Raw genomic sequence first — 18005 nt, forward strand, 5'->3', positions numbered from 1 at the left:
AAATGCAAACTGAACTTAAACTTCCATTGTCCAAAAAATAACTAAATAAATGAAAAAATGCTAGTATTAGGCATTAAGCCACACCCAGCAACAGCAGCAAATGCTCAGCGGCCGTGACACAGACGGCTTGCCAGATGCTCTCTGCTGGATCTCGGCACGCACTACAGGCCACCGCTGTGCCGCCTCAGCTCTGCTGCTGATGCTATCTGACAGCAGCGCAGGCCGTCTGCATGCAAAACCTCTGCCGCGTTACTTCATTGTTTCACTCCCAGCTGCACAAGACCTTTTTGACAAGCAGTGCTAGGCCGTGATTGAGAGCGAGAAAGAAAGCGTGCTGGGCGGAGAGAGAGGTCGGACTCCCCGCTGAATTCTGCTGAGGACGTACAGTGAAAGACCTCAAAGATGACGAAATGAAAGACTTATTGTGTCTTTTTGAAAAGGGAAAATGTCATATCAATCTAGTACCTGTTCAAGTACAAATTGGCAACTTGATAACACCAAAAAAAAAGTCCACTGTCTATTATCATTGTGTAGCTTGAACCAGTTGTGAAATCTGCTTACGGAGATCTTTTATCCTTAAGCATAATTTGTATTGAAATGACTGGATTTTGTTGGTGAAAATTGGCCAAACAATGGCAAACAGCGAGTCGCTTTCACTTTTTCCACAAGTTTATTTGATAACTATTATCACATAAACACAGAAACTCAACGCTCATCATTAGTTTAAAGAACGTGAAGAACTTATGACAGGAATACAAATTGCTACTATACAGTCGATTTGCAGCACTTTGTTTGGCAAAATGAAAAAATAATTACTCTATTTTTTATTTTATCAATAATTTGATAATATATTTCTATTCGATCTTCAAACACAATTCAGAAAAATGTAATTATTAATTTTTTTTAAATTGAACTTATTAGACATGCTAATTATTCAAATTGAATTCAAAATTGAATTACAAAAACTTTTCTTTTGCGAATACAATGAACAAAATGGATTGCATAGACCCCTAATTCTGTCATTTAAACAAGTAGGCCCACTAAGGGTCCGTGGCCCAACTGTTGGCCAAAGTGTTTGAAAAGGCAGGTTAACAAGTTATTTTTAATTAACTTACCGTTTGGTTCTTTGTTCGGTGGTAGGGCTGAATGATCGGAAGTCCCAGCGGCGTGATCCATTCCACGGTTCTCCCAGACTTAGCTATTAGCCTAGCGCTCTCCGTCAGCCATTCCTGAGAGAACAACAACAACAACAACAACAACAAAAAAGAGAGTGTTAACCAATTGATCCAACTCGGTTTAAGGATTAAGGATTTAGAACCAAACCAGATTTGCTTAAACATTAGCTGGAATAATCTATCTGGAAAAATCCAGACACACAGGTGGGAAGTTGTTGCTGAGGCGTTTAGTGTTTAAAAAACCTGCTGATCCGCAGCAACAGTGCTGGCTGCGCAACTTGGCTGCCATATTCCAAACGTCCCCAGCGCTCTCCCCGAAACGCTTTGTGTGAGATAAATTCCTCTGTTCATCTGGAAGCAGGCTGGGCCTGAAGTGGCTCCATTCATCAGAGCGTTCACCAACAGCCGGGGCCCACACCCCCCCAACCCCACAATTTTCCGCTCCTGTATCACCTTCTGCCGGTAACGGCAATGATCAACTACCTGGGCTCAACTGCCGCCCCTCCCGAGGACCTGACCTATTTAGGAATCTGCTTGTGTCTGTAGGCAAAGTGGGGGATATTTCACATTCGCTCTGCCTGTCTGCTCGACTCCCCAGGGGGGTGCAACAGGAGACAGTGAGCGGCTGGTCCTTGATCTACTGCACCAGGGACGTTCATTCCTTTTCTGTTTCCTGCAGCTGTAATTCATGAGCCGCAGCCAGTTGCATCATGGGAGAACTATATCTGGCGATTCACAAAAATAATCCTTTCATTCAAAAACAAAAAAGAGAGAAGCAACAAGGGTTGGGTTTTGTCTTAAAACCGTCGAAGAACACCACTGTGGGTCATTAGGAGCCTTTCGAAGGAAGTCTCCTATGTTCACCAAAACTGGATTTATATATATAGATTTATAAGCTGAATTTTCAGCATCGTTTTTATTAATATCAACGCTGAAGATAGTTGTGTTGCTTAATATTTTTACGTAAATGTGATATGCCATTTCAAGAGTTTAAATTAACAGTATTTAAAAAAAAAAAAAAAATCATATTTTTTTTCTGTCACTTTTGATCAATATGAAAAGGAAAAACGTGTAACAGTGAAGTATAATATTATGACAAATTAGATTTTATTTGACTAAAACATTTAATCAACTGACAGCCACAATTTTGTCAGTGTTAATAAATAAAAACTAAATGTTCACTCTAATAAAACTATGAACAAATATAATTTAAAATAATTACTCAAAAAATTGCGAAAAATATAATGAAAATGGCCACAAATGAACTTTAAATTTTGCTTAATAACATTTCGGAAATCAAATTGTTTAATAGTTATGCTATCCCTGTTTTTTTTCTTTATCCCAAAGTTAATCAACTAAACTAAACTGTAAGAAGCTGTTGGTCAACAACACAAATCCACATATTGTAAAATCTTCATGTGGGAAATTTTGCGCCTTCACACAAAATTCTGAATCGGCCGAATTCCTATTAAAATTCCTGAATCTGCTGAGCAATGTGACAACACAGGTTAAAAATACAACACTTCTGTAAGTGTATGAGGGAATGTGATAGTACGCACCTGAATTTCTCTCGTCCCTGTGAACATTTCCTTCAAGCTGCTGAACACCTGCTTGACCAGGTAATGTGAAGCATCCCATATGTAGTCCTGTAAATTAAAAATAGCACATTAGGGGCTTTCGCAGCACAGTTCTAGGAATTAGTCAGCAGGGTTGTTCCTAGAGAACCAATTTCTCCCTAGGGTCGTTTTCCTGGTTGCATGCACCGGCGGAAGGAACTCAGCCGGCAGTGACGTCTTTATTTGTGGCTTTTACAAACACCAACAACTGGAGAACGGAGGACACAGTGTTCAGAGCTGTTTTTGTCGTGTTTTGTGGTAAAGGAGATGTAATGTAAATGCTAAATTTATGGAACTGAAAGAGCATAAAAACTGACCCGTTAATACATGTTAACCAGGAGACGGTCTCATTTATAATCAACACACAGCTAAGTGCATTGCTCACATGTCCATGGTTTCAAACAATCGACAGGCGCTTGGAAACGCACTCATTTACTGGCAAATCAACTGAAAGCTCTTATTGTTACACATCCAAAAAAGCACTAGCGTGTGGATTCAAACCTGCAAGGGCACATCAGGGCATTAATATAATCTTTATGTTTATTTGCTTTTGTAAGTCAGGAGCCAGTAACTGAAATTAAAAGATTTAAACAAATATTCTTAAAAAAAAAAAAAAAAACTGACTCAAAAGTGGCTTTTCACTGTTCAAGAACCATTTTTGGCTCCCTAAAGAAATTTTCAGCGAACAGATCTTAAGAGTGATTTTAAACTATTTTTTTTTAAAAGAACCTTGTGGAATGGAGACAAGACACCAAAAAAGACTGAAGATTTGAACAAGGAAAAACAAAAAAAAACATGCTTAATTTCAACAATCAAAAGTTTTGCTTTAGCAAGCAGAATGTGGAGATGAGATCCCTTGACTCTATAGGTGATAATTCCTCTTTCATTCTCCACAGCTTGGGAGAGACGAGAAGAGCGTCACCTGTTTCTATGGCTGCCCACGAAGGGCCGCACTTGGGGAAATCAAGCCTGCTGCAAACGGGGGGAAAATAAATCCTTTACGTTCGCGTCATCAGCGATGTAAAGCAAGCTCGGCCAAGCTTATCTTCACCTTTAAGTCGAGATGAAAAAAGGCTTACATAACTAGAAATAATGGAGATAACAGAGGCAAGAGATATGGCTGCAAGAACCAGATTGAGGATCTTCTCCATCAGAAAAAGTGTCTATAACCATTTAGGGAGAGCTTCTGTTGCAGAACCACGTCCACATCCATCCAAACATCACGCAGGACAAGGTTTGTTTCACACAGAGTCTTTTTTCATCCCACAGTTTGTTACTCCATCTTTGATCATTTTAAGCAAAGCGCAACGAGCCTTACCTTGGGGAAATCATCGATTTCCTTCAGCCGTTTTTCGATTTGCAGACGGCCCCCGTAGCGCGTGACGCCATAGACCACAGTCATCACCGTCTGCTTCACCACCTTCCTGCTGATGAAGCCCTCCAGCACCTGCGCGATCTTCAAACCCTTCTCCGCATCCCGAGCCCTGAACTCTTCCACCTATGAGACACAGGACAGCACACCTCTCTGAAACTCCATAAATCAACACACTTATTAGTCGCAGTTATGTTAGGGATTGTTAGTCATCCAACTAATCATGACTAGTGATGTATTTTTTGTATGTATTCTTTTATATTTAAAAATGTGATATTTAAAAAAAAAGAAAAAGTAAAGTGTTCTAATAAAGACATTTATCTCTCTCGCTCTCTCTCTCTCTCTAGACATATTTATTTATAATAAAATAGTGCATTATTATTTGTTGCCATAAAATACAAATAAACTATTAATCAACATTTTTACTTTTATATTATTTATATGTATTTTAAAAATATGGTAAATACGGTTGAATAATAATAATCATCATCATCTATTTAATTTTTATTAAATAGATGATGATGATGATTATTATTCAATATAAATAAATGAAATAATAAAAATATAAAATACATATATATATATATATATATATATATATATATATATATATATATATATACCTACTTTCTATATTTAGAGAACATACTATTAATATTATAAAACATAATATAACAAAACATTATGGCATATGCTGTAGTACATAAAATAATAAAAGGTGTTTTATTGGTAGATGTATGAAAAAATAAAATAAACTGGTTATATTTAAAGAAATATTTATATATTACTATAATATATTTTCATTTATATTTTAAATACAATACTAGTATTTCATGTATATATTATTACATCCACATAAACTCAGTGTATTTCATGTATATATTATTACATCCACATAAACTTTCAGTATCTTTTGCATATTTAAACCTTTTCCAGCAGTGACTGAGATTTGGAGATTCATCTTTTCACACTGAGGACAGTTTAGGGACTTAAACACTATTAAAAAAAGGTTAAATGTTTACTGATGCTCCAGAAGTAATAAAGATGCATTAAGAGTATAATCTCTCTTACCCTTAAGGGGGAATTGAAAAATTTCTGTTATCTTGGTTTTATATCACAATTGTCCCTCACTTAAACTACGTAGAGCTTAATCTGCAAGGAGGGAGGAGCAGGTTCATTAATCACACAAGAGGTTTGAAAGGTGTTGAGCATCTTTCTAGGGCTCTTGAGAGCTTAGCTTATGAAACAGAAGGTCTGATGTCAACTACTGAGGAACAGCGAGGCTGTTTAGGTCAAAGTCTGACTCAGCAGAGCTCATTGAGATGTCTGCTATATACCCTTCAGCTAAGGTTAGCGCAACCTGATGTTTCTGGCAAGAACGGTACAACACTGTATTTAGAGAGTACACCGTGTTCCCAAAATATAGCCAAATCGATAGGTAGGTCAATATATCTCAGATAGTGTTCTCTAAAAAATACGCAGTCCTCCCAGAAAACTGGGGCTTTGATACCATAAGCTGAGGAGCTGCAGCAATTTAAGAGGAATATTAATGCTTTGATGGAGAATAAAAAAGCTTCAGACAAAGTTGCCTATAAATAAATAAATAAATAAATAAATAAATATATATATAGGAATATAAATCAAAATTGATAAAAAGGAAAACGGTAGTGGTTGATTATATATTAATGTTATATTTTAGATTATTTCAGTTTATGTCACATTTTATTATATATTTTACTACCTATAAAACAAATTATGAGCACTATAATTACAAAATTACAAAATTTTTTAAATAATATAATCTAAATTTACAATTATTATATTTTATTATAGTATACATATGAAATACAATTTATTTTAATAAAATATATTTTAAAGTATATTTTTATATTATAGTGTGTGTGACAAAATATTTATAAAATATAAATGCATTTTAAATATACAGTTAATTACATAATTACAAATTTTATTAAAATTTCATTAGAATATAATAATAATTATTAAAATAATTATAGTTAAATACAATGTGTAATACTGTTATAATAGCTAATACATATATAAATGTTAACTACAATATCATATTTAAATTATATAAAAGAGATATATATATACCAGTATAATATGTTAAATAAAACACATTTCTGAACCTTATTGACAGAACTGTGAAGTTACTAAGGACAGGGAAAGGTTGGGAAAGGCTGCTCTGGAGGGCCGTAAGACGCACTGCCGCCCTCTGGTGCCGCAACGTGACTGACCTGCTGAGCTACACCGCTGTACACATCCTGAGGCAGCTCACAGGGCATGAGGTTCACCGAAGTAGCACCAATCACATCCCGCCCGAGGGCAGCATAGTGCTGGAGGCCGTTGCACGAACCGTCCTACGAGGGAGAGATAAACAGCAATTACGAGTAATAGTGTGTATACAGCAAATGCCGGCAGCTCTTAAAGATTCAGTACCTGATGAACAGGGAAATAGGAGATGAACTTGGTGTGGTCGGGAGAGCGTGAGGCATTTGCTATCTCCATACAGCAAGCCAGAGCCTGCCACGGCTCATCTGCATTCATCCACCATTTGCGACCCTGCAAAATAGAGCTGTGACTCTTTGGGGAACGAGGAATGTGACAATCATTTCAATAAAACACTAAAATACGGCTCAGTCGTAGCTCATAGCCTGGAGTGTGATGCCTTTGGATCTGAATGTACTGAATACACGGAAGGACTACATGCAGAATAAACCGAGGTCTGCAATAATAATACCTCAACGTGGCCTGGAAATATATTCTAGAAGAGGACTGTAACTAATTCTGTATATATATACACACACAGAGATAAGAAAATGTAATAAATTTATGGAAAAAGTTTTGCTGAATTCGTTTTTTTACGCTAAGCATTTTGGAGATATGATTATTTTATTTATTAATTCCACTTACTGCTATATTACTATTGTTGTTGTTAACAACTGCAAATGTAAATGAACATTATTATTATTATCAATAATAAAAATAAAAAAAGTAAACTTATCAATAAAAAATAATTGTACTATTATTATTATTAATATTAACATTATAACATCCTTCAATAAAATATTGCAAGCATTTAAATCAATTATATAAAAATTACTAGTATTTTAATTTTTCCAAAATCAACAACAACATTATGTTGTTATTATTATTACTGCTCAATTACTTTTCAGGGCAGAAAACTAGCTAATACTAATAACAAGTATGTTATGAATTTATTAATTAATAATAGTGTTATTAATTACTACCATTTTATTTTATAATTAAATATTATTCAATTCTAACTAATTATAACATTTAAATAATTATAACTAGCACTGTTTATTTATTTCATAATCATCATCACTCTATGCAAACTCAACCAATGAAAGGTTATTACACAATCATTATACATAATTATGTGAAGGTGCTATTAAAAATCTTACGTCAAGAGGATGGTCTGCGGAGTCCAGGATGTCCTCCATGATACTCTCGGCATACTCTAGTCGTCCATCTAGTGAGCTCTGCTTCTTCAACCCGGTGAGGTTCACCAGGTGAATCTTCAACCAATCAAGGCCTTTGGGGCCGAGAGGTCGTCCCTCGGCGAACAGCAGCAACCCCCTGGTCACGTCACTACCAAGGTGGTTAAAATAAGGCGGTCGGGGGTAAGTGCGCCCTCGGAAGTCCATATTGTGTGGAAACCAAAAGATCTCGTCCCTCACGTGGTTGGCGATGGACAACTTATACAGCGCATCCATTCGGAGGCTGTGCATCTCCGCCACCACCTTCTTGGCCTTGACACCTTCCCGTTTCATGCAGGCCTTCTCGGCCTGAGTGTAGGACGGGTCGTGAGGGTTGAAGCGAGGAACCTCGGGCGCTTCGGACAGCGGCGGAGGGATGCAGAGCTTGTCGTTGCCTTTGTCGTTGAAGATGGAGATGATGATGTCCAGCAGGGGCTTGTTCATCTTCCAGGGGCAGTTGCCCACCTGATTGAGGGAGTCCAGCACGGCATGGAGATCCTCATCTCGGCTCTTCTCCAGGAGAAGCTGGTGTTGGATGGCTCCATCGATGGAGCGCATCAGTTTGGCTGGCGTCAACAGGTAAGCGCCGCTTTTCGGGGAAGTCCAGGGAATGGGCGGACAAAGCATGGGCATGACGTATGAGTCAAAAGTAAGTTTGGTTTCCATCGCAACCCTCTGGATTTGGGTCACAATAGGATGCGGTTTGATGAAGCCAATCTGAGGTGGATGCCAAAGAATAGAGCGAATGAAAAATGGAGACTTCCCTTTAAGGCATGTCACAAAAAGGACGTTTAACATGGACAATTAAATGCTTAAATGCCGTGACAGATCTGCATTAATAAACATCTCTCGTCGCTAGCTCCCAGCAGGCCTGTAACCCACCTCAAATAAATCGGAGATGATTTATGTGTGCTGCTGGTAAAGTGTTTATGGTGACGGAACCGTCTTTGACAGCCGGATAAACAACTTGTATTCAAAGAGAAAGAGAGAGCACATGTACCCACAGAAATGGCGGGTGGCAGAAAGATGGTGGGTGTAAATGCTGAATCATGAAATTCAACATATCGTAATGAAAATTTGCCATTTATTTGACGTGATGTGTGTGTGTTCTTGTGTAAAGAAGAAATGGTATTGATTTTGCAGCTCGATTCTGATTAAACAATTATAGCGATTGCGTATTTAGGGCTGTGTTCCAGACTTATTTGAAGCAGTGAGCTTTCAGAAAACTTTCTAAATGTTGAATCGTTCGCATGAGTTTTTTTTTTTTACCAAACTACTCATGCTGTATATTTTGGTTTCTCTAAAGAGATCTAGTTCATAAAAATCATTTGTTCACAAATCAAGCCAAACTTGTAGCACTGCATTTTGTATTCATTAAGAACACTGAACGCTGGCAGCTCTGAATATTTGTTGGATTTGCTAAAAATATTGGCACATTACAGTTTATTTGTTCATAAAATATGCCCAAAACAAGACAGAGAAAACTGCATTTGTCAAGACGTTTCACTACCTTAAAATGTTAAGATGGTGATCACCTTGCTACAAGGTGGCATTTAAAAGGTCTCGAAAAAGGAATGTGAATCCACTCGACAACATTCATGCCACATGAATAATCCACAGACACGCTAAACTGAGAGCTCTTCCCTGCTGCACGGGCCATCTGCAAGCTCAGCGGAGGAACGGGAGTTAAGCTTTGGGTCTTTGAAGCCCACGGCGCATGGCGAGAGTCAGGGCAGTAGCGATGGGAATGAGATTTGAGGACAAAAAGAAAACTCTCCCAATCTTTTTGGGCTCTTCCTCCCCCTTTTTGCAATCCCTCGGTGGTTAATCAAACAGGCAATTAAGAGGACAGTAAAAAAGAGATTAGTTTCGCCACAATCCGTCTTCCTCCGCTGGCCCGCGATCACTCGCACAGGAAAAATGATTCCATAATTCATGAAAACATGCGTGTCCATGAGAGCTTTTAGATGAGGAATGGACAGTTTATGACACGACTTTTAATGGACAGTCATTTGACTGTCTGGCCATGAACAGCCTTCAGTATGGAAGCAAAAACACTTCAGGGATGTGCAGAATTTTAACTAGTATGACTTAGGGCCCCATTTTAATGATCTAAGAGCATGGATTTAAGTGCACAGGTGAACTGAATGTGTCTGAATCCACTTTTGCTAATTTAAAAGGATAGTTTAACCAAAAAAAGAAAATTCTGCCATTACTTACTCAACCTCATGTTGTTCCAAATCTGTAAGACCTTTGTAGATCTTCTTAATAACAAATGAACAAGACCTGGCATAGACAGCGAGGACACAATCAATTAAGGCTCAGAAGCGTGACATCAGCGGTTCAACTATAATTTTACAATGCTATGAGAAATTTTCTGCACGTAAAAAAATGATGTACGTCCTCATGACTTCCACCATGCAGAAAACATGAACGGAATCTTGGAATCCAGCAAAAGTTGATCTTTCTGAATCCTGTACGTTCTGTGCAGCTCACTTGCGTAAAGTGACCAGCGTCATATCAAATACACACAGAAATGTAAAGGTATTCACGGCAACCCTTCAAGATAGAAGTTTGGTTTAGACATTGTGTCAGGATTAGAATAGAATTAGAATAATGTATGTGATATGCTACTACTACCACTACTGTTTAAAAATGTTTCTTTTTAAGAAATAATCACACAATATATATATATATATATATATATATATATATATATATATATATATATATATATATATATATATATATATATATATATATATATATATTATTTTTTTTACTTTTAATTCAGAATGGCATTGATTTTTGTAAATTTTATTTTTGTTTTATTTTATTTAGACAATACAATTTTTTAATTTTTTTCAACTAGCATGCTTTTGTATCGAAATTGGTACCGAGAACCTTATTTTTTGACTGGTATCCGTACCGAATACAGAAATGTTTGGTACTGCGACAGCACTAAATTTCACATTGATTATTTAAAAAAAAATCTCCTTTCTACATTTCTGCATCTTGATCATGCAAAGACCCTTGCTGCCTATGGGAATTCATCAAAAAATGTGTGCTCCAAAGACGAAAAAAATGGAAAGACATGAAGAGTGAACTACCCTTTTAACAATGGCAAAAATGGTCAAAAATGGTCTAAAAGATAAAGAATCATTTTAAGAGCGAGTTTCTCTTGTGCCTTCACTATTTACGGGACATAATTAGCAAGCGCAAAGACTAAGAATTGATGCAGGATGCAGAATTGATTCTGGATCAATTCTGAGATTTTCTGATTGCATCGTAATCAATTTTAAGCCTTAAATTCAACAGGAAACAGCGATTTAATCAGTTTTTCAAGGTTCAAATGTGCGTAAGGATCTGGAAACAAGCAGAATATACCAGTTTCTAAAGCATGCAACGCCATGTTCAAAACTAAGCTCAGAATTGAATCATTCATTCTTTCATCCATTCAGAAAATCTCAAAATCGATACCGAATCATTTCTTGATTCGCAATGCATCGATATATTGTCTCAGACCTATTGCTAATGAGCTCTTTAAATAACAAAAAAAAAAACCTGCGGCATTGACTTTTGACCAGGCTTTAGTTGGTCAATGGCGTAGTCTATTTCAGTCGCCTCAAAGTAGCACGGCACCAACAATCCGTCTGAACACCAGCACTCCCATAATAATAAAATAATAATTGCATCAGACCAAAACTATCAAAAAACTGCGTTGTGCCTAGCACCGCACTGCGCCAGGTTTATGATAAGGCCCTTCGAGACTAGCTGGTCTACATCTCTTACCTTGCGATTGCTGCGGAACGTGTACATGTGGTACAGGACAGGGATGAGCTGCTTCTCTTGAGTGTGGCTGAGAATGTTGTTCCAAATTTTGAGCTCATGAACCATCAGGTCAACCAGGAAGCTGCCCAGCTGCACCATCAGAACCATCGGCCAAGCGGTGTCGTCATTTAAAAGAGAAGGACCGCTGCAGTTCTGCATCTCAAGACTCACCCAATACTCCCGGGGCAGCATGCCATTGGTCTGTGATGAAACAGGAGGTAATACAAAAAATTTAAACATTTTTGAAACTGAAGGTGTCAAATCTGATCAACCAAAGCTTGTACCTCACTGTCATTCGCCAGGAGCTCAGAATACGAGTTGTAGATACTCTCAAGCTTCTCGACCATCTGACTGTGGCTCTTCTGCCGGATAGAGTACAGATTGTAGACACGGTTTCCCATTTCCTCCGCCATGATAAGCAAAGATTCACCGCTGGGTGAGAGTTTATCTAAACCCTGAAGCATGATGTTCACATAATCCTGATCATCCAGGATACACAGGTATGGGTATATGCAAGTACTCCAGGACTTCTGGCCATTGCTGGATAATATCCGTTTCTTTTCCTTCAACGCCTGGAGGAGAGCTTTCTCCCAGTGCTTGTGTTGTGTTGCTAGTAATTCTCTCTATAAAAATAGAAAAGCATTTGGTCACACTTTATTTTAAAGTCCAATTCTCACTATTAACAAACCATTAAATATGACTCAAATTCCTAATGTGCGGTTTTTTAATAGTTTAGGTAGAATTAGGGATGTAGAATATGATCATGCAACAAAATATAAATACGGAAATATTAACTTAATCTCATGGGCACTCAGTACATATTTTAGGAGCTTAGCTGATAAAAAAAGTTTGGGAATCCCTGATATAATACACTACTTCCGCCCATTACAGTAACATACTGAGAATTTCGGGCAGAGGATGTGCATAATTGTCATGAAAATAAAGTGTCTTGATGCTCCTAAAATAGGCTTCATTATCATTTCATTACAGGCTTCAAATTATATATTTTTTTCCCCTTTGGATTTCAGGGTGAAATGTGACATTTCTGGACGGTGTTCATGAGATTCACTCAGCGCCCATTTGTGGCCTTTAAGTTACATCACATTCTCCTCTCAAGCAGCCTGTGGCTTAAAAAAAAAAATCTCATATAAATGCAGATGTGAATTTTATGCACGACACAAATCGGGTTCGGTGGGCAGTCAGTGTTGCCCTGCCGAAAGTGGGTCAACTCTTTATCGCGATGCTTTTCTGGTTTCCTGCAGACCGACGGAGCAGACGGAGGACACGGATCAGTTATGCTGACCCTCCGATGGAAAGGTGACTCTCTCGCAGGGCCGGTGGAGACACATTACAATGCATTTCTATTCCATTAAACCCTAGCGCAAATGTTGCGGGACCGCGGGGGACCTTTCTCGTGAGGGAACACAGACAGTGGAGCAAATGCCAGTTTAAAAAGAACCTGGATTGTGGGAATATGGCTACTTTCAATGCATGAGCTGGAAACTTGCAAAAATGTCTGCTTTTAGCCAGTGGATCATAGCTTAGGTGCAAATCGGCATCCTAAAAAAATATAGCGTGTTAACTATTGAAAGAAAGAAAAAAAAAAAAAAAAAAAAAAAAAAAAAAAAAAAAAAAAATCGCCCACACGTGGGTATGCGAATTTAAAAGTCCTCTTTATGGTAGTTTGCTGTGTTTGGGGATTCCCGCTGTGCTTCTTTCAGAGAAACCAGTCACAGCAATATTAATTTTGGCCCATAAACGAACATAAATAATTTGGAGTAAGGGAAAGTGGGGTAAGCTGTGCCACGTTTTTTACCTATGCTGCCCTCAACGCCAAATCAATCAAGTAAAAACTAATATTCCTTATAAAGAAAAAAAAAATTGTTTCCAACTAGGAGAAAGTTTAATCGTTACGGAATAAGAGAAAACATGTGTTCTATTCAAATTAACAAAAAACAGCTATATATTACAGCCTTGTTCTAAATGAATGGTCATGTGTATAAATGCTATAAATGCAACAATGTTAATTTATTATTATTATTATTATTATTATTTGTTTTTCAAATCAAATCAGACAGATTGTGGTTTCATACCATTTTGGCCATATTTTGGGTGACTGGTTTTAAGGCCTCCACGGAGTCAATGGTGATGGCAGTGGCCTTCTCCATACCCAGCTGAAGACTGAAGCGGTCGCGCAGTTCTTTCAGGCTAAAGTCCAGTTTAGGATAAACGGCGCCTTCCCTCTGAAACACACAAGATGAGAAACAAATGTACTTTGCTACTTAAAACAGAATCTATATTATCTTTTATTTTATTGAATTTTTTATTTATTAGTAACTATTTCATTAGTATTTAAACTTCTAAAATAACATTTTTTAAATCGTCCTAAAGTGACAGTTAATTAAACTGGCAGTTCTACTTTTAACAGTAACAGTAACTGATTGCATAAAGTTATAACATTTTTAATTTGTAACAACTGTACTGGCGTAATTCATAACTGCTGACATTCCGATGCATGATATTTTACATTAACTGCACTAAATCAACGTCGTAAACTGACAGCTTTGATGTCAACATACTAAATATCATCCTTACCTTCAAATCCAACAATCCTATTATTAAATAATTGCACAATATTTTAACATCCTAGAAAGACCAGGCTGTTTTGTGTGTACAAAATCATAAGAGAGCTCAAGACGAGATGCTAAATAATGAGCTCTGAGAATCTCTCATCGCCGGAGGCTCCAAGTTTAATATTACTGGCTCCTTATAACTGGATATGAAGGCTGAGAGGGTTTAAATCTCATTAGTACAAGCACACACACACACAAAAAAAAGATTGTTCATTTGACTGCCAATTATGGAGACTATTTACTACAACCTTTCACAGGCTGCACACTTTGTTATGAGACCCGATCGAAAGAAGCCACTGCACTTTACGGCCCAATTAAACAACCAAACATCATTACGTATAAGTGCACTTATACGTTTAAAAGAACCGAGAAAACAAGCTAAGCTAAAATAACCATGCGAATGTCAAATGTCAAATGTATTTATTCGGTCTCGTAGCTTCCGCGTACGGCCAATTAAAATCCAATGAGACTGAACAGTCCCCACTCGCGCGGGTCTGGCCGGCAGCCAAATGTGCGGCTGCATAAAACGCGAACTGTAAATACGCCATATATTACAGCAACAGCTTGCTAAGTGGTGCGGAGATCGTGTTAATGTGGGCTGTGCGTTGACATGTGCAGTCATTTATTATTCGAAAGGGAGGCATTGGCGGCCTGCGCGGACATCTGGGAATTATCGGCAAACACATCATGGAAGGGCTGGGACAGAACAGGTCAACCAGAGCGTTCAGACTCGCGAGGAGAGAGAGCGGCTGCTAAATCTGTCCTCAATAGAGATCGCATGGACGCAGGCCAAAGCAAGCACAAAGGTTGTGGAGGGATAAATCATGCCCACGGTGATGACTACTACAGCCCGGCCAGGCAGAACATAAGATGCAGTGTTGTGTACGGCTCGGCAGAGGCCCATATTTCCACACGGCCACAACCCTGACAGGGAGAAGCACGTGTGGTGACCTCTGTGTTAGGAATGTGTCTCGTCTTCAATGCATTTAGTGAGGCCGCGCGAAGAAAAGATGCATCGGGAAGGGCAGAAACGCCTTTTATGGCAATGAGGCAACATCTCGAATGATCTAAACCCAGTGCACACAACATGACTTGAGTCGAAATATATTTTGAGAATCGTAAAAAGAAATTAATGGGAAGAACTGGCAGTATTTGGTCACTTAATGCTCAGTGATGGCCAGTTAATTGCCTTGATGAATCTTTGCTGGTTAAACGTAACCATCAATAAGCAGCAAATTAGGTGTTTGTAGCGAATAAGCGTTCCCTAATCTAAAGTGTTACCGTGACTTTTGATGGGGACGGCGTTCTCTTTTTTTTCTTCTCAAGGAGAAATTCCCGTTAGAATATTTTCTTGCAGTAAACTAATCTGATCATGTTCATGAATTGAAATGTGTCACTCGTCACCACTGTCAATCATTAAATAGCGCTACGATGATCATATGGATTAAGACCATAATGTTAATTACAATAAACTATTAAAATAATATAAAAATAAACTAATAAAAAAAAAAAACGAATGTCAACACCCCAGAAAACCTGCAAAAAGTATATTTAACCATCATTTTAGCTGTGGGAATTTTTTGTTAACGTTGTCAATATTTACAATATGATATTAACGTTATGAATATCACACAGTTTGGTGAGATTGCAGTTTTTTTTCCGCTTTTATCAGGACAACGGTCATAAACGACAAAAGAAATAAATATTAAAATAATTCGAAAAAATAACAACAAAACAAATAACAAACAAACACAACACAATAAAACAAAGCAAATCACAAAAAAAGCCAAGCAAAACCAAACAAAGAGAACTTCTGCCGGCAACACGCTTAAAAACAGATGTAGCCTGTTGGGCAAACTGAGGTTTTTTTCACTGCTTTGTGCTGCGAGTTGCAGCATTTTCATCTCAGACCTTCGCATGACCCAGTTCTTCTATACTTTCCAGGAAAGTTTCCATTCAAGGTGTTAGGCAGCGGGGTGTGGGTTACAAATGGGCTCGTGTGCACCTGCGGTAATGAATCAGTTGGGGAAAAAGAGGGGATGGCGGGGAATTGGTTGTGGGGCAGACTGGCCCAATAACACCCCCCCAGTGTGCCCAAAAATAGAGCGGGCACCTCTGTTTGAAGGAATTATATAGCAGATGACAGCTGACATGGTAGTGAAACTTGTCATTTTGACACACAAGACAAGTTCAGGCAGGTCTTTTAACGCTGACAGAGAAGACAGGTATATAGTTTTATGAAAAGCACCACCTGCTTTATGGTACTAACCTCCTATTCAGATCTAATTTAGCAGTGCAATTAACCCGAGATACAACCAGTTCACTAACAATTCACAATGGAGATTTAATGCAAAAATGTACATCTATATATTGAAAAATCTTAACAATAAAGTAAATCTTAACAATAAAGTAAATATATTTATAAAAAGTAGAAATATGATATATAACATGTAAAGAACCATAAAATAAAAACATGTATTTAAACTAGTCTAAAGTTTAAAGTATTTATCAATTAATTTTATTCTAACTTTTTAAGTAAAACTGTTTTCAACATTGATAATAACATTAAATGTTTCTTAAACAGCATATTACAATGAATATGAATTATGAGAATTATGTGACACGGAATACTAAAAATGTTATTATCTCATAAAATTACACAACACCACTGTTTTCTAAACTAAATTTTGATCAAATAAATTCAGGCATGTTGAAAATAATATATATTTAAAAAGAAAAAATTGCTTTTTTTTTGAAGGGTGATATGTGACCATGGACCACAAAACCAGTCACATGGGTACATTTTTGGAATTGCGATTATCTGAATAAAAGCTAATTAAATAAACTTTCCGTTTGATTGAGTTCCATTTGTTAGGATAATACAATATTCGGCCGAGATACAACTATCTGAATATCTAGAATTTGAGCGAAAAAAAAAAAAATCAATTACCGAAAATGGCCTTTAAATCCATCCATATGAATTCTTAGCAAAGCATAATACTAATTGAAAACGAATCGAAAACTTTACAAAGTAACTTCATAGAACACGATCTTTACTTTTTGACTCATACGCCACAAACATACTCGAGTGACTTATGAAAGGTTTTGTGCTCCAGGATCAAATATAATGCAACATAATGTGATGGTACCTCAGCATAATACTGCTTCACCAGCGGCAGGGAACAGACGGGCTGATCTTTGGATACGCTGGGTTGGTATTTGGGATGCACCAAGCGGACGGCCCTCAGAACCATTTCTCTTTCATCCTTTTTAAACACGCACTGTCTGAACACGTCATCCACGGACAGACCGTCCACCTCCATCTGCTGCAGACACCTGCGTGGAGCAGAAAAGAGGCGATTACATTATATATACATATATATATCACAATACCACGTATTTGAAGCTAAGGTGTTCTAATAGCACATAAATATGGTCTTAAGTTCACTGGACTGAATTCCCAGGTGAAGCCATTTGCTTTTGTAAAAAAAACGAATGCAAAGGTGGATGGGAAAGGCCTTATAATGAGAAAACCTCCACGACCGCAGCACCTGGGCTCACAGAGCCGAGACTGGCGGGGTGTCGGAGTGGAATATCTAATATTTGCATTGACACGGAGCGCCTACGAACAGAACGCTCTGCTCCCTCTGGTAGCGGGTGTCAGATAGGCCAATGCCATACGTCCAAGAATTACAAGGCTGTGTTTATTCGAACAGAAAAAGTGTGAATAAAGTCAGAGCCCCACGCAGCTGGACGGCTCGCTGTTGATGTAGAGCTATGTTCCTGTCGTGAACGGAATACAAATCGCAGCACTCTGGAAGAGAGAATGAGAGTCTGTGCCAGATAGAGAAAAAAAA

General features: G+C 37.8%; 1 protein-coding gene across 2 annotated transcripts in view; it reads right to left on the bottom strand.

Moving 5' to 3' along the window:
• Positions 1-18005, bottom strand: part of polrmt (polymerase (RNA) mitochondrial (DNA directed)) — a 39642-nt gene that overhangs the window by 14692 nt on the left and 6945 nt on the right. For both annotated transcript variants that reach the window (XR_006247701.1, XM_043223055.1), the window contains exons 5-14: positions 17298-17484; positions 13609-13758; positions 11800-12138; positions 11477-11716; positions 7610-8401; positions 6621-6743; positions 6419-6541; positions 4110-4289; positions 2735-2821; positions 1116-1229 (exon numbers count right to left, since the gene is read on the bottom strand). Coding sequence is in view for 1 of the 2 variants with exons in the window: in XM_043223055.1 (XP_043078990.1) it covers positions 1116-1229; positions 2735-2821; positions 4110-4289; positions 6419-6541; positions 6621-6743; positions 7610-8401; positions 11477-11716; positions 11800-12138; positions 13609-13758; positions 17298-17484 (2335 nt within the window). In the remaining variant the exon portion in view is untranslated. The remainder of the gene's footprint in view (positions 1-1115; positions 1230-2734; positions 2822-4109; positions 4290-6418; positions 6542-6620; positions 6744-7609; positions 8402-11476; positions 11717-11799; positions 12139-13608; positions 13759-17297; positions 17485-18005) is intronic.

Source organism: Puntigrus tetrazona, chromosome 22 (assembly GCF_018831695.1).
Source record: "Puntigrus tetrazona isolate hp1 chromosome 22, ASM1883169v1, whole genome shotgun sequence".
Classification (NCBI taxonomy): domain Eukaryota; kingdom Metazoa; phylum Chordata; class Actinopteri; order Cypriniformes; family Cyprinidae; genus Puntigrus; species Puntigrus tetrazona.